Source organism: Natator depressus, chromosome 9, assembly GCF_965152275.1.
Source record: "Natator depressus isolate rNatDep1 chromosome 9, rNatDep2.hap1, whole genome shotgun sequence".
NCBI classification, from domain to species: domain Eukaryota; kingdom Metazoa; phylum Chordata; order Testudines; family Cheloniidae; genus Natator; species Natator depressus.
In genome coordinates this window covers 63,073,849-63,099,735 of record NC_134242.1, presented here as the reverse complement: position 1 = coordinate 63,099,735, position 25,887 = coordinate 63,073,849, and the positions used below count along the sequence as shown (strand labels likewise).

Genomic DNA, 25,887 nt, shown 5'->3' with positions numbered 1-25,887 from the left:
TCATGCAAATAGTCCCATTCTCTTCAATGGGATTGATTAAGGGTTTACAGTAGAGGTGGGCAAACTATGGTCTGCGGGACCATTCTGCCCGGCCCTTGAGCTTCCGGCCAGGGAGGCTAGCCCCTGGTCCCTCCCCTGCTGTCTTCCCTCCCCCACAACCTTGGCTCACCATGCCGCCAGCGCTCTGGGAGGCAGGGCTACGAGCTCCTGCCGGGCAGCGTGGTGGCGTGGCTGGCTCCGGTTGGGCGGCATGGTGGCCAGTCCTGCTGCTCTGAGTGGCATGGTGGGGGGGGGGGTTGGATAAGGGGCAGGGGGTCCTGGGGGGCAGAGGTTCTGGGGATGGTGGTTGGGGATGGGGAACAGGGGGGGTTGGATAGGTGGGGGAGTCCCGAGGGGCCTGTCAAGAGGTGGGGGTGTGGATAGGGGTTGGGGCAATCAGGGAGCAGGGGGGTTTGGATAGAGGGTGGAGTCCCAGGGGGGTGGTTAGGGGTGGGGGGGTCATGGGAGGGGGTGGTCAGGGGACAAGGAGCGGGGCGGGGGGTTGGATGGGTAGGGAGTTATGAGCAGTCAGGGGGTGTGAAGTAGGAGGGGGCAGAAGCCAGGATGTTTGGGGAGGCACAGCCTTCCCTACCCAGCCCTCCATACAGTTTCGGAACCCCATGTGGCCCTCAGGCCAAAAAGTTTGCCCACCCTGGTTTACAGGATTAGGTTCCAAATTTGTAAATGGTTCTGGATGAAACTGACAATGCCTGAGCCATCCGATCAGCCGGAGCTTCATTCGAATAAAGGTGGGCAGATGTGTGGTAAGTCTTAGCTCCATTGCTAAGGTGAGGAACATATTTTTCAGCAAAGTTCTTGGCAGATTCCTGAGGCAACTGGTTTAAGACCATCCATGTCTGGCATTATAATCTTCACTTTTAGTTCTCTCGCCCACAAAGCTGGAAAATGAGGCATTTGTTTTCTTTGTTTTGCTGCTCCAGTTCAAGTTAACAAAATGCAAGTTAGACTAGTTTGGCTCAAAGAAGAATTCTATGCACACTGGGGACAACACCCGATTCCTGTCAGGCTGCGGAACGGGGCTGACATGAGAATCCAAACATCCTCTGGTCAGTGCAAGCAAAGGCATTCCAGGTGAGGAGCATTCTCCTTCTCCTTGGGGCATCCTTTCCATCAGAGACAGGAAACCAGACTGGCTAAGCGACTGTCGGGTCTGTTAAGGTAAGTCCTGTTCTGCTGCTCTTGCTGACCTTTTTCTATAATGATTTGCCAGGGAACCATGGGCATCTGGTAAGCTGCCACTGACCAGGATAAGCTCCTGAGTCCTTGAATGGAGGCAGCTTTTCTGAGGCAAAAAGAGACTGTCCCTGGCTTTTGGGAAGTTGGCAGCACAATTCCCACAGTGGCCTCAGGTGAGTCACTTAACCCCTGTGCCTCAGTTTCCCAGTCTGTAATGATGCTTCCCTGGGGAGGCTGGTGGGAAGGGGAAATTTGAAGTGGGTTGTGTGACAGAGGTGCTCAGGGCAGTCGCTTGGCCACGACTCACAGGAATGGAAAAAAACAGGCCCCTGGAGTTCCCATGGAGCTCTGCTAGGTGTCTGTCGGCTCGGTCTGGGGTCTGCATCTCCTTGTCTCTCTCCTTTACCGTGCTGGCATAAAGGGGAGGAGCATCAGATTCCTCCTTTGTGGTCCCAAGGGCATCTTCGCTGTTCATATGCGAGACTCCTGCGCCACAGGGTACTAAAAACCAGGGCAATCTAAGAGCAAGGGGTGGCAAAAATGGGGGCTTAACTGCTAGCATGTTTCTGTTGCAGCGCTGTGTTCCTTCACTCATGAAATGAGTTGGGTGGAAGGGCAGGTCTCAGCTGCTCAAGCTCTTCTCCGGTGCCAGGTAAAGAGCCTTTGGCATGAGACCAGAGTTTAGATGTTAAGCATGGTTAGCTGGTGCTCGCCCCGTTCAAACCCCTGAGCCCAGCTCTGCTTTGTGGGATAGTGGGATTGGCACTGAGGCAATTGTTGATGGAACTGCCAGCTGGGGCCAGCTTGAGGCAGGCGTGATGGGCAAAGGCATAAATTTAGCACTCTTGCCATCTAGCACTTGAGACATGCAGAAACCATTAATGAGGCCCCCAAAATCATAAGATTTGAGAATAATTATAGTACACTTTGGATTCTTTTCATTTGCCTTTTGGGTTTTCAGCCTTTAGGATTCACATTTTCAAGGTTTGCTCTGCAACCATAAGGGCTAGAAACTTTTTTGTTTTCAGTGTAAGCTGAGACTTTTCATGTAATCACACAACACCAGAGCCTAGGACTTTTAGAGAAACACCAAATATTATGAGACTTCTGTAGGAGGTGGTAACCAACTGATCTAGCCAAGTAATTAGCCACTACACCTTACAGCTGTTTTAACATAATTGGGGATCGGATATAATACCCCTTTTGTATAAACCTCAGGACTGTAGATGCTCTGAGTTGCAAATGGAGTATTCCCTCCCGCCCCCACTGTCTCTCATTACAATGGCCTTTGAAAAGCTTTAATACCCCCTGAAAAGATGGCCTCATGAAAAATGTCTCCCACTTAATTCTGCTCTCCTGATGATCTCCACACTGACCCTGTTCGCTTCCCTGGTAATCTTGTGTTTCAGATTTTACTTCCTGCTCTCTGACTGCTGGGTAGGTGCTGGTCCAAAGTGGTGATGGAGGCATATGCTATTAAAATATTGGCCTTTTCCTGCTGTTTTCAGGCTGAGTGACAGCTGTAGCATGGCATGGACACAATGGAAATAAAAATATTAGTGTTATGGCTGATTGCGGTATCCCGTGCCATATAGATTAAAGCCAGGAGGAGGCGCTGTGCGGACTTGGGTTCTAGTCCTGACTCTCCCAGTTTATTCTGTAGCCCTCATCATCCCAGTCTCTGAATGCCAGTGGCTCAGTGTGACAAGGTGAGGGAGGTCATATTTCATTGGACCAACTTCTGTTGGGGGGAGAGACAAGCTTTTGAGCTTACACAGAGCTCTTCTTCAGGTCTCGGAACTAGTGGGTGAGTCACTTAACATCCTTGTGAGGCACAGAGCAGTTGGGCACGTTAATTCATGAAGGTTTGTGAAGTGCTTGGAGATCCTCAGACCAGAATTGCTAGGGAGGTGTGATGGATGGCGATTCTGTCCCACCACACTATTCCTTGAATGCTTTGTGAAATGCCTGCCTCCCATAATGGGAGGGCAAGGGAAAGGAAGAAATGGATACCCCTGTATTCTTTCCAGGCAGGTGGGGACTCAGCCAGACCCAAATGGAGGGCGAGTGGGAATTTGTTGGGAAGCAGAGCAGTCCCAGCCCAGTGGTATCGGAAGGAGGGGGGGAAGAGCTTTTATCACTCCTCCCCTTTCATCCCCAGACACAAAGCCATCTGTGATTAACGCCTGTGAAGTACACCTAGTGCTTTGGGGCCATGTAGGGGATGAGCACGCTATAGCAGGGGGGAGAGAGAGACCAGCTCGGAGACTCTTTCACTACTGTTGGGGGCACCGGCTGCCCCACCCCTTTCATCTGAAAGTTTACTTCATTTCTTGGCTATAAGCTACAGCCTTGCCCCATGGTCGTCTAGCCGAGCTCCTGAGCCCAGACGAAAGGCAGCACCTTGGAACAGGGACAGAGCTGTTTCTTTTCAAATCAGTATTGGAGTTAAAATCCTAAATTAGTTCAGTCCTAGAAGCTGCTTAAAATTATTGGGGTGATGAGTCCCCAGTCAACTCCTGGTTGCCCCTGGAGATAACAGAAGTTTGTGTGTGGTTTGCTGAATCCACCTTCTGCACTGAGACAGGAACTTGGAGGCGAGCGACTGGTTCAGATGGCACTGCACCGGAGAGGCTGAGCCAACTGGAGCAAATTGCTTGTGAGAGCAAAAGCTGCTCTGAGGCTGAGTTTTGTCACTAGACACTGCGCGGGACGTCTGATTAGTAAGTAAAAGGGCTTGTTCAGCTCCGGCCTGGGAGTGTCCCATATGTGATTGTTTCCCCATCTCACAGTGTGCATGTGTATATTTCATACAGACATGCATGTGTCTAGTGGCTATAGGATCGACCTGTGTGTGTTCCTGGGGTTGGGAAGGAATTTCTCCCCGGGTCAGATCAGCAGAGACCCTGGGGGGTTTTCGTCTTCCTTTGCGGCATGAGGCATGGGTCGTTTGCTGGTTTAAACTAGTGTAAATGGTGGATTCTCTGTAACTTGAATCCTGTAACCCAGCATGAATTCTCTGGAACTTGAATTCTCTCTAACCCAGCATGAATTCTTCTTTAAATCTCAGTCTGAGGACTTCAGTAACTCAGCCAGAGGTTAGGGGTCCATTACAGGAGTGGGTGAGGTTCTGTGGCCTGCAATGTGCAGGAGGTCAGACTAGATCATGATGATCCCTTCTGACCTTAAAGTCTATGAATCTATTCGTCATGCATAGCTAGATGCGTACATATACCAGATGCATTGTACTCTGTATGACTATGATTGGGGTGTATGGATATCATTGCCCCTCTGTTGTATGTTGGTATATCTGTGTTCTTTGTAGACAAAGAACTTCAGTTTATAATACATTGCATGCATGCATGCGCTCATCTCCTCTGTGTGCTGCATAAGTATCATTATTTGTGTTTCCTGTATATAATCTATATGCGTATTATTTAGTGTATCGTGCCTATGCGAATGAGAAATTTGTGTGTATAATTGTGTCCATGCAGCCTGCCTTTAATGTAGGAACATGGGGTGTTAAGGGAATACATCCCTGTTAGTGCATGTGTACCTGGTGGCTATTGTCCGTGGATCTTTGTGTATTTCAGTGTGCATGCCTGTGTCTCCACAGAGTGTCTTTTTAAGCTGCTGCATTGTTTGTGATGTATCCACTCTGTATTTGTCTGTTGTTAGCATCTCTGCCTGCTATATACATTACCTGCAATGGAGTGGGGTACCCAGGAGTTTGCCCACTGTGGGTACATGGGTACAGTTTAAAGCTAGGCTGAGCATCCCTGGGACCTGGGCAGGAAGAGACTACAGACTTCTTTTTAGGTGCTCCAAGTTTGGTTTCTGCCCTGTGACTGCATTAGGGATCTGTGGTCTGTTGAGCAGCTGTGAGAATTTCAGTTGCTCAGCCCCTCTGGTAAGAACAGCTTTGACATCCCCTCCCTAAGCGGGGTTTGATCTGCCATCCTGAGCTGAAGTGGTCTGCTCACGAGGGTAGTGACAGGTGACCCATCTAGCTGCCAAGAGCCCTGAAGATTCTGAGGGCTGGAACTGCCCATTCCTCCTACCGATGCAGTCAAGGGCCCATCTCTGCTGAGACGTGTTCTGGACTTAACCTCTGTCCCCTTCATGGATTCTGAGTTCAACCCCTCAGGTCTCAGGACTTTGGGCCTTCTTCTCCTGGTCTGGAATCCCATGAATCTCCCACACTCAGACCGGGCCCCGGGCTACAGCACTCTGCCTATTGACTGTGTTTACCCAGCAGGTCCAACTGGGCTCAGCCCCTGCATTTCTGCCCTGCAGGGGTCTCTGATCTCTGGTGACTTGACTGACCAGAGGGTCTGCAAACCAGACCAAAGTATTGTTTAATCTGAACAGTAGGAATAAAACATTTAGAGAAAAGGATTTTAAAACAACGTAGTCTACATACATGCATCTCTATCTTACCTAGAGCCCTACCATCCTGTGAGAGAGTCACTGCTATTCTGTGAGAGTTCCTTTGTCTTTTCAGTTCCCAGGCATTTAGGCCCTGCTGTCCAAAATCAGTTTGGTGGGCTTCTTGGCAGGTTGAGCCAGTCTCTTCATGGCCAACGACTCTGCCATTGTCCTGTAACAACCACAAGTGTGTGCTGAGAGGTGTTTTGTCTTGAGCCTTTGTTCTGTCGTCCTGCTTGTTTCCCAACAACGCTGGTGTTTGAACCCGATATAGTCCTCCAGTAAACATCCCAATAACCAGGTTAACATACACTGTTTGTTAATTATTACCGAGCCACCTCACTTCTGCCACAAAGAGTTTGACTGGGTTCTTTATAAAATATCTTGTCCTGTGGGAGTTTCACTCCGTGTAGCTATCCCCTACATAACTGGTCTGGGGGAGCAGTGGCTGACGCAGCAATTCTCTCATCTCATCAGTGGGTGAGCTCCCTCCCTGCTCTGACTCGAACCCCCCATGACTAGGACTTCTGCAGCCATGTTCCTAAAGCTGGGGTGAGCCTCAGCGTCTGCAAATCTGGGACTGAGAGCACAAGCTTTGACTAGGCCCAGAACAGTAAGGCGCTGTACGTTCGGCCCTCAGATCTGATTCCTAATCTGCAGTACAGCCCCCCCGCTTTGTCCAGTGCAGGGTCCCCTCCCCACACTCTGCTGAAGCCCCTCAGTCCTGACCTGCCGCAGTCCCAGCCCTGCACCCCTTCACACCTCTTACTGCAGCTCGGTCCCCTGACCTGCACCATCCCCCATTACTCTGGTGATGGGAGACTTAGCAACTAACCTTATTCATATCAGACTCTGACAGTCCTGTGATGTCGGCTTCATAACATTGGTGCTCTTTGTGGCCAGCTGGGTGTAATTTACTTGGCTGGAGTGTAGGTGGCTTCAGAAGTAAGGAAGGCCAGGGAAACACTAGACCTGTTCCTCCCTCCTTTCTTCCCCACACCTAATTGTTCAGGCAGTGGTTATACACCCAGCATGAATTCTTCTTCCCCGAACTGTGCATGAGTCCTTCCTCATTGCTCCCATTCCTGCCTTTAGCAGACTGTCCTGTATACCAGCTTTATTCTGTGCCAAGAAATTCCCATGAAATCCCTTTAAACTCCCACCTGCCTGTTCTGACTTAGCATTACAGCTCCTCTCTGCTCTGTCCCCTACAGACTGTGTGAAGTCTTACAAAGCCACCCACTCTCTCCCCCACTCCCCACCCTAATCTCCTTTACTCCAGCTCTTGCAGGTGTGGTTTCACTAACCTCTCTGATCCGGTCAGACCTTGGGATCTCCGTGGGTCTCTGTTGTAGAAAGTCTCCACTATGGTGCATGCAGTATTTCAGATGTGCCCTCAATGAACACTTGTTGGTCATCGTGGATGGTGAGCCCTGAGGGGAAATAATTGCCCTAGGATGCTAGATAATACGTAGTCCTGCCATGACTGCAGGGGTCTGGCCTGGATGACTTTTCGAGGTCCCTTCCAGTCCTATGATTCTATGATTAATGACTTAATGTCATGACAGGCAATAGGTTGATCTTTCTGCTGGATGAGATGTTTGTTGCTCTCCAATGTCTTCTGGAGGAGATGTGCCAGGCCTGTGTATGTGTGTATATATATGTATGTGTGTTTATACACATATATCTAGAGGCTCTCTGTGTTGCTGGAACTGCTCCTTTATCTCGCCCAGGGCCTGTGTTTGGAGATGAAGGTGGTGTGAGTTTCCAGTGACATGTGTTTGCAGTTGCCTGATGGCCTCAGTGTTTGGCTGTACACAGCTCTGGGGTGTTAGAGGTGCCACTGCTGCAACTAGGTAAGACAGCTGGGCAAGGAGAGGAATCAGCTGTCGCCAAATGTTGTACTACCCGTGCGCTCATGCACTGCTGGCTGGGTCCCCATGGATTACTGCTGGTCTGCTTTGATTTTACTCTCCCCTTGCTATTTCCTCAACCAGTTCATCGTTGCTCCCTCTGCATCCTCCCATTCTTCTCTCCAGGGGACTTCCATTGTAGGCCCGGTGCCTGGCACCCTATCTCTGAGTCAGTCGTCTGAGCCTCGGCCCTTGCTGAAATGCTGCCCTTGCCAAACACCTTTGTGATGCTAACAGGGGTGTCTTCACCCCACCGTATCTTCAGTCACATCTGCTGTGGCTCCATTTAGGCACAACTTTAAGCCTGCTGGGCCAGTGGCACAATTTGGGCAGTGGCAGCACTTGTCCCCGAGGAGCAAGGAGGCAGCCAAATTCAACTTGCCATCTCACCTGTTCGACCAGCCCTAGAGACCCCTGTACTTCACGCTGCGATGGATCTGTACAGCATACCTTGCAATGAGCGCTGTCAAGTGATTAAAAAAATGAATTGTGCGATTAATCGTACTGTTAAACAATAGAATACCATTTATTTTAAATATTTTTGGATGTTTACTACATTTTAAAATATATTAATTTCAGTTACAGCACAGAATACAAAGTACACAGTGAGCACTTTATATTATTATTTTGATTAAAACATTTGCTCTGTAAAAAACAAAAAAAATCTATTTTTCAATTCACCTCATACAAGTACTGTCGTGCAATCTCTTTATCATGAAAGTTGAACTTACAAATGTAGAATTACATACAAAAAAAACCTGTTTTATTTTTGAATGCAATGTAAAACTTTAGAGCCTACAAGTCCACTCAGTCATACTTCTTGGTCAGCCAATCACTCAGACAAACAAGGTTGGTTACAATTTGCAGGAGATAATGCTGCCTGCTTCTTGTTTACAATGTCACCTGAAAGTGATAACAGGCGTTCGCATGGCACTGTTGTAGCTGGCATCGCAAGATATTTATGTGCCAGATGCGCTAAAGATTCCTGTGTCACTTCATGCTTCAGCCACCATTCCAGAAGACATGCTTCCATGCTGATGATGGTTTCTGCTTGATAATGATCCAAAGCAGTGTGGACTGATGCATGTTCATTTTCATCATCTGAGTCAGATGCCATCAGCAGAAGGCTGATTTTCTTTTTTGGTGGTTCGGGTTCTGTAGTTTCCGCATCAGAGTGTTGCTCTTTTAAAACTTCTAAAAGCATGCTTCACACCCCGTTCCTCTTAGATTTTGGATGGCACTTCAGATTCTTAAACCTTGGGTTGAGTGCTGCAGCTATTTTTAGAAATCTCACATCAGTACCTTCTTTGCATTTTGTCAAAACTGTTGTGAAAGTGGTCTTAAAACGAACATGTGCTGGGTCATATTCTGAGACTGCTATAACATGAAATATATGGTAGAATGTGGGTAAAACAGAGCAGGTGACATACAGTACAGTCACAAATGTAATTGACGCATTCTTTTTTTAATGAGCATCATCTGCATGGAAGCATGTCCTCTGGAATGGTAGCTGAAGCACGTAAGGGCATATGAATGTTTAGCATACTAGCATGTAAATACCTTGCAACGCCGGCTACAGAAGTGCCATGCAAACACCTGTTCTCACTTTTAGGTGACATTGTAAATAAGAAGCAGGCAGAAGTATCTCCCATCAATGTAAACAAACTTGTTTGTCTTAGTGACTGGCTGAACAAGAAGTAGTACTGAGTGGACTTGTAGGCTCTAAAGTTTTACACTGTTTTGTTTTTGAGTGCAGTTATGTAACCAAAAAAAATCTGCATTTGTAAATTACACTTTCACGATAAAGAGATTGCACTTCAGTACTTGTATGAGGTGAATTGAAAAATACTATTTCTTTTGTTTATCATTTTTATAGTGCACATATTTGTAATCAAAATAATAATATAAAGTGAGCACTGTGCACTTTGTATTCTGTGCTGTAATTGAAATTAATATTGAAAATGTAGAAAAACATCCAAAATATTTAATAAATTTCAAGTGGTATTCTATTGTTATAAGTGCGATTAATTGTGCTTAATTTTTTTAATCACAATTAATTTTTTTGAGTTAATCGTGTGAGTTAACTGAAATTAATGGACAGCCCTAATTGCAACAGATACCCGCGTGCCCAGTTGAGCTGCAGAATGGTCTGTGGATTCTGTGGCACATAGCAGATGACCGAGTCCAGGACCCTGTTTTGAGAAGTACAGGGATGAATTCACAATCCTCCAGAAATAAACCCCTCCCCATTTTGTGCTCACAGGAGAGAGGAGCTCTCCATTATGACGAGATTCTTCTCCTTCTTGAGGGCTGGCTGGGGGGACTCCCTGCTACGCCCTCGTGGGGAGGGGTCCTGACTCAGCCAGGATGCCTTTTGTGGAGTGGGGTGAGGAGTTTCCTCCTTCTCAGGACTGACTCACTCTGCTGACTTACTGCTCCCGGCCTGCTGCCTTGGAAGGGAAGAGCCTGAGCACCAAAGCTGGGTCTCTATTGGCAGAAGAGAGCATGGATCCTAGAGTTCCTGGGTCAGTGTGAAATGGGCACAGTAACATTGACTGGGAAATAATGCTGGGAGACACTGGCAGTGGGAGCAGGAGGTTAGCACTTGCAAACCAGTTTGCACCCCACTCCCCCTCAACGTTACTTTCTCTGCTGGGGGACCGGAGGGCTCCAGGGCTTTGTAGGAGAATGTGGAGTTTTTTGTCTAAGCTCCTGTTCCATGGCCTCTGCAATGAGAGTTTTTTGTGTTCTCAGCTCCATTCCTAAGGGACAGGTGTTCACACCCAAGCAACCAGAATTGGCACTAGCTGGCCCCTTCAGAGGCAGTCTCAGCAGAGAGTGGGGCCTGGAAACCAACCTCCCTTCTTCTCTGCTGAGGTGACCGCCCCAGTGAGGACTCAGGTGTGTTGGGGAGGGGCGTGATGTACGAAGACTTCAACAGTGTGCTGCAGGACCTGGAAAAGATGAAACGGCAGAGCCAGCTCAGACGCTACTTCTAAGCATCTGCTTAAATTGGAGCAGCTGCCCCATTCTGAGCTGGGCCCCTAGTTAAACTGAGCTGTATCTCCTGAGTCTGGGGGACGATGTCATAACTTGCTGGGTAGCAGAAGGAGATCAAAGCTGCCTGGCATGGTCACAACCCTTAGCTCCTGCATCTCCTGCCTCCATGCTACCTGAGATAGGGCAGGGTCCACCTGGGGCTGTTCCTCAGTTCATTTGAGAACATGCAGAGTTTTTATTCTGCGGGATCTGAGATTCTGTGCCAGTCAGAGGTTTATTTAAGGACCAGTAAACAACACAGTGAGTTCTGTCCAGCTACACAATCCTTGAGCCATCATTGATTCAAAGGGTATTATAATGTAAGGGAGGGGGGGCTTGGACCCACTTGAATATGAGTTCTCTGGAATAGTTCATTCACCCTGTGCATCTTAAGACCCGTTTTTGCTTCTGTATCACGGGCAGATACTTCCACTCTGCACAGTTTGTCAGGTGTAAGGACAAACGTCCCCACCCCCTGAGTCTGCCTAGATATTTAAACAATTCAAAGGGGCTGAACTGACCATCTTTGAGATACTGTACTAGAACTTTGAGCGAACAAGGGGACAACGCTTAGCCCTGGGTGCATTATAAAAGTGAATTGGGGATTATTCTGGGGGAGTATAAAATCTTCCCTCCTCCCCCTAGAAATAAAAGAAGCTGTTACTGTCTAATACAGAGCTGGTCTACGGGGCACTTGATGGGGAGAGCTGGGCTGAATCTCTTCCTGGTTTCCAGCTGCTAAATTGCATTAAAAGAATCCTGGTGCCCTGGTTGCCCCAGGGAAGTTCCGGAGTCGTGATTGGCGGGGTGGGGGGGGGAGGCAGTCTCTCTACTAAGATGTGGTGCACATCATGATAAACCTGGAGACCTCCTGCTCTAACAACTCCGCAGCATTGTTCATGTACCAATTATGGTTTCCCCGCTGCTATCTGGAGCAGGGCAGTGACGGCTGCCCATCAGAGGCTCAGAAAGGCCCATTTTAATGACTAGCCTTAATTTCAAACGCAGCAGAGATGAGGCTCATGGCTTGCTGGGCAAACTTCCGGGCTGTTGTGCTGCCCTGCGGGTCAGGTTTCTTTGTAAGCAAACAGGTACCAGGCGCTGCCAGCCCTGGCTGCACGACAGGCCTTCAGCAGCACCTCGGGGACAGGGTAGCTTTGACTTTCTTCACTGCCTGGAGTCTTCTGCTTCCATAACTATTGAGTATTCACAAGGGGGTGGGGGGTTGAAGGAGCTGCTCCTCCCTGCACGCTCCCTCTGGGGGGCCTCATTACCTTGCTGAGGTTGCAGCCCCTGGAGCAGCTGGCACCTGTTGTTAGAGCAGTGCTTGATGTTGATGCCGTCACCCTGGTAACGGTGCAAAGATTAGAGCTAGTGCGAGAGCATCTTTCCACTTGCACAGCACAATGGAGGGCCATGAGGGAGGGAGACTGGGGAAGGGAGGGAGGCATGGAAGAAGCAGAGTGGAGCAAGAGGGGATGAGGGAAGGGAGGAAGAGAGAGAGGCAGAGCTTAAGGAAGAGAAAAATAGGGAGAAATAGGGAAAGATCAGTACAGAGTAGACAATTTTTCCTCTGCCTCTGTACGCATACACACTTACACCCTCGTCAGGAGAGGCATGTGCTTTTAAAAGATAGTCAGAAGACTGCTCCCAGCCATGTCCCATGAGACAGGCTAGTAAGTGTGGTTTTTGCTGGACTACGGATGAGGAGACTGTCAAGCACAAAGATTAAATACTTTGACAGCCCCTCGGGGAGTCTAGAACCCAGGCTCCTGTTTCCAGCCCTGTGGGTTAACCCTAAACCTGCATGTGGATAATACATGGCGAGATTTAGTCACAAAACCATGGTTTGTGATAGCCGCCTTTGATGATGAAATTAGGGTTGCAAATGGCACAAAACTGAACACCCCTGCTCCGCCCCTTCTCTGAGGCCCTGCCCCTGCTCACTCCATCCCCGCTCCCTCCATCGCTCACTCTTTCCCCCACCCTCACTCACTTTCACTGGGCTGGGGCAGGGAGTTGAGGGGGGGGAGGGCTCCAGCTGGGGGTGCGGGCTCTGGGGTGGGGCTGGGAATGAGTGGTTTGGGGTGCAGGAGAGGGCTCCAGGCTGGGGCAGGGGGTTGGGATGCAGGGAGTATGGGCTCTGGGCTGGGGGTGTGGGCTCTGGGTGGGGCCAGAAATGAGGGATTCAGGTTGTGGGAGAGGGCTCCAGGCCAGGGGTTAGGGTGCAGGGGGTGGGTAAGGGCTCCGGCTGGGGATGTGGGCTATGAGGTGGGGCCAGGGATGAGGGGTTTGGGGTGCAGGAGGGGGCTCAGGGCTGGGGCAAGAGGTTGGAATGTTGAGGTGTGTGGGATGTAGGATGCATGTAGGGAATTTTGGATGCAGGAGGGGACTCTGGGCTGGGGCAGAGGGTTTGGGGGCACTTACCATGGCTCCCAGGAAGCGACCGACAGGTCCCTGCAGCCCCTAGGTGTGTGGGTGGTCAGGGAGGCTCCGCACACAGCCCTTGTGCCTGCAGGTGCCACCCCTGCAGCTCCCACTGGTAGTGGTTCCTGGCCAATGGGAGCTGCAGAGCTGGCACTGGGGCGGGGGCAGCACATGGAGCCTCCCTGGCTGGCCATGCGCTTAGGGGCCGCAAGGACCCAGCAGCTGCTTCCAGGAGCCGCGCGGAGCTAGGGCAGGCAGGGAACCTGTCTTAGCCCTGGGCCCCCACTGCACCGCCAACCGGTCTTCTAATGGCCTGCCATGGTCCCTTTTTGACAGGGCATTCCAGTCGAAAACCGGACACCTGGCAACCCTAGATGAAATGCATGGTGGGTAATTTTCATCTTCCTCCAGTAGAGGCCACTGCTGGAGGCAGAATGGGGAACGCCCTTTTAGTATGATCTGGGTCAGCAAATGCTTTGTTCTTGGATGCATCCTCTTCCAACAGCAGAAGCCTTCACAAGTGCTGTGTACAGGGGGTGGGGAACGGCCCTGCATGGGGTGTGACACGTGTGTGCCATACATTTTTCAGATCTTAGTTATATTCTGCTCTTTCCTGCTTCCTGGGGCAGGGTTCATGCCGGCAGCTTTCTCACATGGAGGATGAAGGGACAGAGTAATGGTCTGAAGAATTCGCCTGCCAGCTGCCCCCCACAGTTGTCCGTCACAACTAGTACTGAAGATGATCCGGAGCGGCCCGAGCTCACTCCCAGCAGGTCAGGCTGCTCTTCAGTTTGGAACAGGAATGGTTTGCTAGAGAAGGGGAGTCTATTAGTAGGGGTGAAAGGACAGGTGGGCCTCAGAGTCCTTCAGGGGAGGAGGTACCTGGTCCTCTCAGGCAAGGCATAAGAGAGGGATCTGGACAGCACAACCCAGCTCCAGGGGAACTTAAACTGAAAGCAACCAGAGTGGTATAGGGAACCTCTAGTCGATATGGGGAAAGTGTGTGTGTGAAGGCGTCTCCTGGACACCCAGTTTTGAAGGGGGAGCAGAGCTATTCTGCTGGCTCAGCCTGGCAGGCAGACCAGATGGTGTCTTCTTAATGCTGCTCCAGAAGATAAAGGCCGAGTTGCTTTCTCTCAGGCCAGAGAGATGTGGGTCCTGCAGGAAGAATGCAGGTAGGAGCCTGAGGGATGCTTAGATTTGGAGTTGCAGCCCTGGCTGAGGCATTGGGCAGATTCCAGGAAGGCTGTGTGTGGGTCAGGCAATGCCCACAGTATGTGCCCTTTGTTAGAAAAGGGTGCAGACACCACCTACTTAAAATGTATTGGAGCTTTGGGGAATCCCAACCTCTCCTACTGTAGTCAATAACACTGAAGGTGCTATCTGTCTTAGATGCTTATATGCCACCATTGAAATAGTAACAAATTAGACCGTTTCAATACCTCTGCGCACTGATGCCCAAGGACAGTTAGGTGAGAAAAGAAAGTAAGGCCCAGTTACAGAGTGGGAATACCTGTTACTTTGCTCCACAGGGAATGTTCAGCTCCAAACTACTACTGAGAAAGCCCAAGCTTTAGATGCACAAGGCTGATAGTTTTATATGGACGTGAGCCCCAGGCACTGACTAAGAAGGAAGAGAGATGCTAACTACCTTTTGAAAATAAGTGTTGAGATGAATTTTGGGGCTAGTAAGGGAGACTGATATATGCAGAAGATCTAATAGGGACCTGCGGGAGGTCTATGGACCAAGAATAGTAAATGTAGTGAAGAAGCCCCAATGACTTCAGTGGGCAGGGCACGTGGCTAGGATGCTGGAAGGCAGGCCGGCTGAGCGTGTCCTGGAAGGCTGTCTTTGAGGTGTGCAGCCTGGTGGCTGACCTAGTGGAAGATGGAGAGAGGTGGGGGCAAACTGTGAGAGCAGCCAAGGACTTCTGTGCTCTGTAGAGCCAGGGAGGAAGAGTAACAATAATACGCTAGTATCTGAGCACTTCATAATCATTAATGTATTTACCCTCACAGACGTCTGCGAGGCAGGGCAGTGCGGTTATCCCTATTGTACAGATGGGAACTGAGGCACAGAAGCTGAGTGACTTACCCAAGATCACACATGCTGTCTCTGGAGGAGCAAGGACTTGAACTCCTGTCTCCTGAATCACACGCTAGCACGCTAATCATTCGACCATCCTCCCTCTCAGAATCAGGGCTTTAGCAGTGAACACATACCGCAGGGGATGGTGAAATCAGTGCATATCCAAAGGGAAATCCAGACCTCACTGTGCAAGTAGCCTGGTCACTTTACTCCAGCTCCTCCTGGACACCCACCCTATTCTCCACAGAAAGCCAAGTGGGCTCACATGCTTGGAGGGGAACACCAAGGAGATATTACCATGAACAACCTCTCCAGGCTGAGTGGAGGAAACCAAGGATTGAAATAACAGAGAGGATCCCTCTTTGCTTTGTTCTAGCACAGGTGGGTGAGGGGGAAGTCCAGGTCTGAATGAACATGGGGACCCTAGGCAGTCACACAGGTCAAGGAGCAGAGGACTGGGAAGCGGGAGGGCAAAATCTTGATGTCAGGTCTCTTCTCTTCTTCCCTCAGGGTCTAGTTCATCTAATGTAACTGGTGGTGGACACTGAGCAAGCAGTCACCCCGATCTCTTTTTCTCTTCTGCAGAGCCCTGTCTGCAGGTGATGACTCCTCAGAGCTTCAGGGGGTGGCCGCATTGGACAATGCGGATCAGCCAGACCACTCTACCATCCAAGGGAGAGGAGCTCTGTCGAGGTACTTGTGCTTGTAGGATGTAGCCAGGCGTGGGATGAAGGGATGAGCACTGAGTTCAACCACCACTGCCTTTGCTGGGGCTGTGTGGGGCTCCAAATGACCAGCGTGTTCGGGCCCAGCTGCTCTGTGCTTACAAAGTGAAGTATTAACCTGTCACCTCTGGTAAATCCTTTTCCAGCCACGCCGGGCAAAGTGGGCTCTTTTACAACTGTGGCCTTTTCATTCACCCCCTGAAGAGGTGACATTTTTCCTGGCTTAGGGCCTACTCCTGTGCTGAGCTGAGCTCCCTCCTGTCTCGCTGCATTCAGTGGGAGCCTGGGACATTCGGTACCACACCGGATCCTTTTTGCTTTACAGGGGCTGAAGATCTTGGGTTCAGACTCGCTGGTTTCTGCACAGGTTCACCTGGCATGCAATAAGCGCGTCCCGGTGCGGGGGGCTAGAATGCCGAGACAGTGAGCACAGGGGGCTGGAGGGTGCTCCTGCTGTATTCCATGGTTTAGAATGGGCATTTGGCTTAGGTGTGCACAGTCTACCAGCACCCATGCAGCTGCATTTGGGACCACACAGCGACGCCTCTGAACAATGTCCCGGCAGGGAATGTGTGATTTTCTGTCACTGCACAGACTCCTGACTCTGGCTTCTTCTCTCCCTGGCCAGGATAGTCCGGCTGGTCGTGGTGCTTAGAGACTGGGCTAACAAAAGCTTGCGGGAGGAGGAGCAAAGGCCAGACTCATTTCTCGAGCGGTTCCACGGGCCGGAGCTCCAGACTGTGACTGAAGGAGATGGCAACGTGCAAGGGGACCAGGAAAAGGACGGCAGCAAACGCAAAAAGTAGAGTTTCTTCTCTAAAATGTCTTGGCAGAAAGGGAAATGTTTCTTGTCTGTGGTAGACCTCCTCCCCCCACCCTCTGGGCTCCTCTCTCCCACGGTGAAGGGGGCTAAGTGATTTGATTGTGTGCCCTGATATAAGCAGGATGGTCACATGAACTAGAGGTGACTGGGGTCACCATGCTGTGCTATGTCAGAGGACCAGACCCAGCTCAGTTAACTCTCTGTTTCTGAACAGTTTGGTATCAGTGTGTTTACTGTCCGGAAGCTGGTGCTGGGCCCTGGTAGGGGCAGTGTACACAAATTGTCCCCGATTCATTGCCCAGACATGGGCACCTGCATCTGTAGTTGGTGCGCACCCTTTACTCACTGTCTAGACTCACATGCCATCCCTGATTCTGTTCTAGGCCCTTACACTAATCACTTATCTGCCACGGTGCTCATAGCTGGCACATCCATAGTGCCTTTGATCACAGGGTCTCAAAACACTTTATAAAGGTCTGTATGTCGTAGGGTCCCCATTTTATAGAAGGGCGAAGCTAAGGCTTATAGCACTGGTTTGCTATCTTTTCTATATGGTGGCCCCCTTTTCTATACCAGGATCCCCCTCCGATCTAGCCATGACCCCTCATCCATGTCGCAGTATGGGAAGGCAGTGTGGCTGTTCATGATTCCCTGGTTGAGAGCCCCTGGTTTCGAGTGTTTAAGCTCAAATCGGAAGTCTGAAGCAGAGTTAGAAATGGACTCTAGTCTCCCAGCTCCCCAACCCATACTGCAGCTATTAGGCCAAGTTACCTCTCATCAGCAGTAGCTTCTTCCAGGAGGAAGTCCCTGGGGATTTTGACAAAGTGAGTGAGTCACCCGACTGATGCTGTATTTGCAAGCCTCCTTTCATCATCTGCAGGAAAGGAAGGGGAGTGTGTTCCTTGCCCAAGCCTTCTGCCAGAACATACATTGTGAGGGTGCCACAGGTACTCCTGGTTTTTTTTGCGGATACAGACTAACACTGCTGCTACTCTGAAAAAAGTTCTCTAAAAGGCTCTTTCAAATCCAGTCCTTTCATCTGCTCTACACACACTCACATAGTGAAAAACAGTAATCTGGCTTTTCTTCTTCTCTCTAATTAAAGGGCAAAGCTCATTGACTAGTCTGGACCCTTCCATTATAAATGGTAATTAGAACACTGAGAAATGATTGTTTTCTGCAGGAGAAAAATATCAGAGGCTTGTATCTGAGACTTTAATAGCCACAGAAGAAAATGTTCTGCCCCTGCGAGGTTAAGGGTATCTTGTTAATTATCAGAGGCAAATAGGCTCAGAACTCAAATACAGAGAGATGGAATTGGAGTATATTCTGAGGGGTACAGTGAGGGCCTTTAGCAGGAATAAGCTCTGGACACGGGGCTGCAACCTTGCTGAGGTTTGGCTTGCAGGCAAAATCTGTCTGCATCTGCTCATTGTGGTGCAACGAAATGTCACCATAATGTTATGCGACCGGATGGCAAAGATGGTGGTGGTTAAATGTTTGTCAGCTTGAGGTTATGTGGGGCCATTGCTCCATTTGAGGGTGTGTAAATTCGGGAGGGTCTCACAAATTTCAGGATGGGTTCCCTGGCCCCCTGGTGCACACAGGTATGACTAAGGGTGGAGGGTTTCCACTGCCATCATTCTCTAGGGAAAAATAGCTCACTGAGCAGAGATGGAGGACGGAGACCAAGCCAATACCTGTCGTGACACGGTCATTAATGTGATGTTGGGACGCAGCATTTTGGCACCCTAATGCAATTCTTTCCCCTTGGGGCTGACTGATCCGTGATGACCATCAGGGGTTCCTAGAGCAAAATGGCGTCCTCCATACATCATGACCCTGCAGGCGCCATATGTGATGTGCGGAGCAAAATTGTGTTCTCCACGCTCAGGGGCGCTGGAACAATTTTGTGTAATGGGGGTGCTGAGAGCCATTGAACCAACTGTAAATCCTGTGTAGGATGGAAACCACTTCATGCCAGGGGATGTGGCAGCACCCCTAGTTCCAGCACCTATGTCCACACCAGGGATCAGCGCAACCCCATCTGCTGATGGCACAACCTCATTTGGGGTCATGACCCACAGTTTGGGAGCTGGTGGCCTAGATGCTGCCTCTGAGATCAGCTATGTGATGTGCAGACACAGTAGAAGGCAGTCCGTTTCTCTGAAAACATGTGACCCATTTTTAGAGTCATGTTGAGCAACCACTGTTGTTGTGGCCCTACCAAAACCGTGTGAGAACCTGCTCTCCAGGCTTTGCCAAATGTGTTATTCCCAAAGCCCGGTGCGTTCCTGTTGATGACGCCTGTGCTGTGCAAAACCAGGGGCATAAACGAAAGGCCAGAAGATGCTGGTTTTGAAGATGGCAGAAGCAGCACTGGAGGGTGAGGGAACTGGCAATTGCCAAATGGAAAAGGGTGAAATTTGTTGGCAAATGAGTCATTTTCTATCTCGGGGAGGGATTTTTGTAAACTCAAAGGCTGTGGGGAGTTTTGTCATCTTGGCACAGAGTGAAAGAGAGACAAGCCTATCCGTTCAGAAGCGGAGTTTCTGTCCCCTCTCTCCTCCAGTGAAATCCTAGCGATTGCAGCACATGCATCTGGTGCACCTGCTCAGTCCCTAGATAAGCAGGATCAGACGCTTGGGAACAGTTCAAAGGCTGGACCCAGTGACTCAGTGAGCAGACTGCAGGCAGCACAGAGCAGAGCTGAAATGGCAATTCTATAGTACTAGCTGCCACAGCAATCCCTTTCCTTCCTTAGTTTGCGCCTTGTATGACCCTAAACTGCATCGACATGCATTTCACTCTGCCCGAATCAATACTAGAGTTATAAACTATCTCTGAGCTGTATCTATTATACTGACACATACTGTCCCAGGATTCTATATGAGAGAGCATGTTGTCTAGTGATGGCAACAGCAGCTTGGAAATCCAAGACCTTGGTTCTATTCCTGATTCTGCCACTGATGAGCTGGGTGACCTTGGGCAAGTCACTTAGCTGCTCTGTGCCTCAGTTTCCCCATCTGTAAATTGAGTGAGCTCATTTTTTACCTACTGCAAAGGGGTGTTGGGTGGGGGATGGTTAACTGATAAACCTTGGCAGGTGCTTAGTGCTCTTTAGATGGAAGGGGCTCAGTGCTCTATATGATAATTAAACCAAGCTGTAATTGATGCTGCTTGTACCGTTAACCACAGGCAGTCTCTGACGCTCTAGTTGCCTTGGTTTCTATTTTCAGGAAGAAATGGGAGCTGTTTGTGGTGGATCCTGCTGGAGACTGGTATTACCACTGGCTGCTTGTCATTGCAGTGCCCGTCCTTTATAACTGGTGCTTGCTTGTGGCAAGGTGAGTAGGGAGCATTCCATGGTGACTCTGTTCTGTAACCCTTCCACCACCTTAGATGCCATCTCTAAGACCAGCATCGACCAGCTGAAAACTGGTTTATGTCTTGCATTGTTTGTTTCTGAGGCTGCTTGTCACAGGGTAGCTGCCCCCTTCAAAGGGAGGGAGGGCTCGGCCCACCTGTGATATAGCTGATTTGCCTCCCTAGGCAGAGAGGATGAATTAGATCATGTGAGAGGTGGTTATGTGTCTAAATTGGAGGTGTGGGGGGTGGGAAGCAGTGGCCAGTAGACAGCTGGGGTGCGGTGACTGAAGAGTGAAGTTGAAGGAAGAGTGTCTCCTGCAGTGATCCCTCTGGGAGGGAGTTGCAGCTGGGTAGAAAGCCCTGGTTAGAAGTTTTGCTTTCCTTTTGGGGAGAAGGCAAAGAAAGAAGCCCAGCCTTGCAACTTGTCCAGCGTCTCTGAGAGCAATGAGAGACGGTACCTCAGGGAGGTGGGGCTGTCCCTGGCATAAGGCCAAGGTGAAAGACTTTTGGGGTTTATTTTTGAACTTTATGCTAATAAGTCAGACCCCAAAAAGGCTGCTGTTGGACTTGTGAATATCTTGGGAATATCTGAGGAGTCCAAGGAGGGAAACTGAGGCAGACCCACCCTGGCCATGAGGGGGCACACGGGACGTGCCTGACCTTGTTGCATCAATGGCAAAAAATCCCCATTTTTCTGTTGTCATGGCTCTGGAAAGGCAGAGCCACTTCCATCTAGGTTAGCTGCATGTGCTGGGCTAGTCACAACCGAGCGTGGGGTGGCAGAGCGGCATTATGCTGTTGTGTGTGGGAGGCAGTTTCAGTAGCATCCCTGCTTAGCTTAGTGGAGGGCAGACGTGATGGACTTAATTTCCGAGGAGTGAGGGGATGGCTGGCACTTGTCAGCGATCAGCCCTGGTGCCCACTGAGACACCACAGCCTGTAGGAACCCAGTATCCACCTTCGTTCAGTATAGGTGATGGGGTTGAGTTGGTTTTGGTATCTTGACAACTGCCATGTGCTTCTCCTGCAGGGCCTGTTTCAGTGACCTCCAGAGGGACTACTGGATCCATTGGCTGGTGCTGGACTATGTCTCGGACTGTATCTACATCGCCGATATTGTCATTCGACTGCGCACAGGTGAGCGAAGAGGCTGCCTAGTCTGGGAAGGGTTTGTTTTAATGTTATCACCTGAGATCTGATATAAGCTTTGAGGGGCTGGCCTGATCTGGGGCTGCTTTCAGAAAAGTGGCTTAATCCAGTGGTTCTCAACCAGGGATACATGTACCCTTGGGGGTACGCAGAGGTCTTCCAGGAGGTACATCAACTCATCTAGATATTTGTCTAGTTTTACAACAGGCTACCTACAAAGCACTAGTGAAGTCAGTGCAAACAAAAATTTCATATAGACAATGACTTGTTTATACTGCTCTATGCACTGAAATATAAGTACAATATTTATATTCCAATTGATGTATTTTATAATTCTATGGTAAAAATAAGACTGTAAGCAATTATTCAGTACTAGTGTGCTGTGACACTCTTGTATTTTGATGTCTGATTTTGTAAGCAAGTAGTTTTTAAGTGAGATGAAGTTGGGGATACACAAGACAAATCAGACTCCTGAAAGGGGTACAGTAGTCTGGAAAGTTTGAGAGCCACTGGCTTAATCCATACCTTGGTGTTAGCAGGCAGGAAACGGCCTCTGGAGAAAGAATCTCATTAAAAGCTCTGTAAAACAGACTAAGTTTCAAAATGAAAAATTCATCATCCACAGCTTTTAACTTCACCTATGAATTACCCACATGACCATTAGTATTTGGGCACAGCTTTAGGTCTATGTCTCTGGTTTGGTATCTGTTAAGTTAAAGAGTAATCTAAATGGAAAAACAGTAGAATTTAATGTTCCCAGAACGTAGCTGGCTGCTTTACAATTTCTGTCTGTCACCGAAGAGCTCTGATCTAATTCACTACATGCAGTGAATGTGTGTCCTCCTATCTCTGTGTCATCAGAGTAAATCCCTAAGTAATACCTTTTATGTGGCTTTTTACAGATGAAGTGCTTGAGGGCTGGCAAAGGCTTGTAGACTGAGCAGATCAGGTGGAATTAGAAATATTTTAATTACTATATGTGTATGTTGGTTGAATGCAACCCCAAAGCCAGGAGAACGAACATACCTGAGCCAGGATAATTCTTCCCCTTGTTCTCTGGTAGGTTTTTTGGAACAGGGTCTGCTGGTCAGGGACCCGAAGAAGCTACGGGATAACTACATCACCACCTTACAATTCAAACTGGACGTCCTCTCCATCCTGCCAACAGACCTGGCCTACCTTGCAGTGGGATTACATCAGCCTGAACTACGCTTCAACCGGCTGCTGCACTTCTCCCGCATGTTTGAGTTCTTCGACCGGACTGAGACCAGAACCAGCTACCCAAATATCTTCAGGATCAGCAACCTGGTTCTCTACATCCTGATCATCATCCATTGGAACGCCTGTATTTACTATGCCATCTCCAAGGCCATTGGGTTTGGGACGGACACCTGGGTGTACCCCAATATCACCGACCCTGAGTATGGCTATCTTGCCAGAGAATATGTCTACTGCCTCTACTGGTCCACTCTGACCCTGACCACCATTGGGGAGACCCCGCCCCCTGAGCGCGACGAGGAATACCTCTTCGTCATTGTCGACTTCCTCATCGGTGTCCTCATCTTTGCCACCATTGTGGGGAATGTGGGCTCCATGATCTCCAACATGAATGCTACCAGGGCAGAGTTCCAGGCCAAGATAGATGCCATCAAGCACTACATGCAGTTCCGCAAGGTCAGCAGGCACATGGAGGCCAAAGTTATCAAGTGGTTCGACTACCTGTGGACCAACAAGAAGGCTGTGGATGAGCGTGAGGTCCTCAAGAACCTCCCTGACAAGCTGAGGGCGGAGATTGCCATCAATGTCCACCTGGAGACTTTGAAGAAGGTGAGGATTTTCCAGGACTGTGAGGCTGGTCTGCTGGTGGAACTAGTGCTGAAACTTCGACCACAGGTTTTCAGTCCAGGAGATTACATTTGCCGAAAGGGGGACATCGGCAAGGAGATGTACATCATCAAGGAAGGAAAGCTGGCTGTGGTGGCGGACGATGGTGTGACCCAGTACGCTTTACTCACCGCAGGAAGCTGCTTTGGCGAGATCAGCATCCTCAACATCAAAGGGAGCAAAATGGGCAACCGGCGCACGGCCAACATCCGAAGCCTTGGCTACGCCGATCTCTTCTGCCTGTCGAAGGACGACTTGATGGAAGCAGTGACCGAGTACCCTGATGCCAAGCGGGTCCTGGAGGAGCGTGGCCGGGAGATCCTGATCAAGGAAGGGCTTCTGGATGAGTCTGCGGCCGCAGAGAGCACGGAAGGGAAGGACACAGAGCAGAAGCTGGAGAGTCTGGAGTCCCACCTGGACACGCTGCACACCCGTTTTTCCCGGCTCCTGACTGAGTACAATGCTGCCCAGCTGAAGCTCAAACAGCGCATCACTGTCTTGGAGTCTAGGGTAAAGCAGTACAACCAGGATGAATTCTTCTCGGACAGTTCAGACAGCCCCCTCGAGGAAGAAGAAGAAGCTAAATCCAAAGGGCAGGAGTGAGGGCCACAGATGTCAGCTCTGGCTGTGTCATGCATGGTGCTGAGATGGTATTTCCAGGAACGCATTGCTCCCAACGCCTTGTACGAGACTTATCTCGAACCCCTAGAGGTCCTGCTGCCGGCCTTGGATGGCTGGGAACCGAGTAGAGAGGAGACGGGTGACTCCAGTAGCTCTCACTCAGGTGTATCTCTCTCCTTGCTGCCTTTATCTAAGACCGCACAGATCAGTAAAAGCATAAGACTGACCTCTGCTGTTGCTAACATTTCCTTTGAGCTCCTGCAGGGAGCCTGCTGTCCTCTTTCTGGCCTTAGAGATCAGGACTCCAGTAACTCAGCACCTTGTACGTGGGAGTCAGTGGGGACTCCTGGGCCCCAGCATGGCCTAGATGGGGGTGCATAAGCATTGATGTAGTCAGAGATCTTCACTTCTTCTCCCTTTTTTGATGGGGCTGGTGAGGAGGATGCCCTTTTGTTATCTGATGGGAAAGCTGGTCCTTCTAAACCGCAAGAGAGAAACTGAACCATAAACCAGATGCTCATTAATGTAATTTTGGTATCTGCTTTTATAACACACTCACTGTGTTATGTAAATACTTCTTTTCCAGTGTCTGAGTCCATATGTTCAAGAGACTGAAACCTGATGGGAAGAAATCCAGCCCAAGCCCTATCTGTCTGCAAATGGAATGTCTTCTGGTTCCGCGTAGCCCTGTAGGTCAGACTCACTATAGTCCTGAACAGGAGCTGTTGGCAGAGGATGGTGGGGATAGGAAAAACCTATTCCCTACCTTACCAGGCTGTGTTTTCCTGTATGAACATCTTACTCAATAGGCAGAAACACTCTTGTTGTGTGTATTTAGTACTTGGTTCATGAGGTTGAAGAGCAGTTTTCCTGGAGGTGTTTTACTAGGTCATGCTGTCCTGGAGAATGGCGTTTTGCTAGGCATTCTGTTCCCAAACCGCTGGGTACAGCAGCCGCTTTAATTTTACTTGAGCTACAGAAGCCTAGGGTGACATTAGCAGTGTGCTTGTGGCTGACAGCACCTCTTCCTTTATGTGCAAAAATGTCTCTCTCTGCTCTCTAATCATGACTGGATGTGCCAGGGACACATGTTCTAAAGACACAAAACTGTGGCAAGACTCAACTACCTGCCTTTTGTTTACAGTGGGTAACTCATAGGGTGCTGGCAGAGCCATGTATTTTTCTACATGATATTCCTCTTTGCCAAGCAGCAATAGGTGTCAGGGCTTTGCAGATCCATTTGGAGGAGGAATTGGTGACCCAGGGTCAGGGGATGAAATGTTGGCCCCCTTGAGGTCTACGGCAAAACACCTGTTGACTTCACTGGGGCTGAGATTTCACCCCTCGTGTATTCTTGGTGTAACTGTTTATTTACTAGCTGTTTCCTTGGTCACAACTGCAGCCAGGCAACTCCCTCTTGCAGCAACCTCACCTCTGCTCTGTCCGCGAGAAGCAGCTGTGTGGGGCCCCTGCCTCTCTTGGAATCTTGCTGCTGAAAACGTCATTCCCTGTTCTGCCTCAGCACCTGAGCTTCAGCTGGGAAATCCCCCAACCCAAGCTCCTCACCTGGGACCACACGGCCTTCAACGGTGAGACTGGGCATCAACCCTGCTTATCGCAAGCTGTTTTGTGATACAAAGGAACCTCTGCCCACCAGCGAGTGCTTTAGCCTACACCCTCCCTGTAATGACCTGTGGGTGCGATAAGTTTCGTTCCGACTGCTTATATACCAATGGCTCTTACCATGCAGGCTGGGCCATCTGCACCCTGCATGTTTACAAACTAAGCATTCCAGGAGTTGGAGCCCCCAAAGGATCCTATAATGTCACTGTACTTGCACAATCAAGGTACACAGGCTGTGTGGACTGCCATCCCACTGCTCTGAACTAGCTAATGCCTGAGTGCTGCAGTCACAGTAAGCCTATAATGTCCCTGCTTGTAGACACTGGGTATCCTGGAAATTGTAGGCAGGTAGGATGGTTAGTGTGTGTGTCTCTGCAGCTTGACAGTTTTCCCAAGCCACAGCAAAGGATACTTACCTATCCCCCTGTGTTACCGGTCTCTGAGAAAACCCCCTAGGGAAACGCAATCTGTTAACACTACCCATTCGCTCTCTCTGTGGCACAGAAATGACATGCTTCTTTAACAGGACTTGCATGTTTTTGCTTCCTGTTGAATCTCAGT

General features: G+C 49.7%; 1 protein-coding gene across 1 annotated transcript; it reads left to right on the top strand.

The window, feature by feature from the left end:
* The first annotated feature begins 13,703 nt into the window (after positions 1-13,703).
* On the top strand, positions 13,704-24,548 carry CNGA2 (cyclic nucleotide gated channel subunit alpha 2). The gene is made up of 6 exons (XM_074963087.1): positions 13,704-13,816; positions 15,718-15,825; positions 16,486-16,659; positions 19,920-20,027; positions 21,080-21,186; positions 22,262-24,548. The coding sequence occupies exons 1-6, from the start codon at positions 13,704-13,706 to the stop codon at positions 23,683-23,685; spliced, it is 2,034 nt and encodes a 677-aa protein (XP_074819188.1). The 3' UTR covers positions 23,686-24,548.
* The last annotated feature ends 1,339 nt before the right edge of the window (positions 24,549-25,887 follow it).

What these genes read in the sequence shown, in the direction of transcription:
- CNGA2 (XM_074963087.1), top strand. Translation starts at nt 13,704, where the DNA reads ATGAAGGGACAGAGTAATGGTCTGAAGAATTCGCCTGCCAGCTGCCCC. An exon ending in GGGAGAGGAGCTCTGTCGAG is followed by an intron (nt 15,826 to 16,485) that starts GTACTTGTGCTT and finishes CTCCCTGGCCAG; the next exon opens with GATAGTCCGGCTGGTCGTGG. An exon ending in GACGGCAGCAAACGCAAAAA is followed by an intron (nt 16,660 to 19,919) that starts GTAGAGTTTCTT and finishes TTCTATTTTCAG; the next exon opens with GAAGAAATGGGAGCTGTTTG.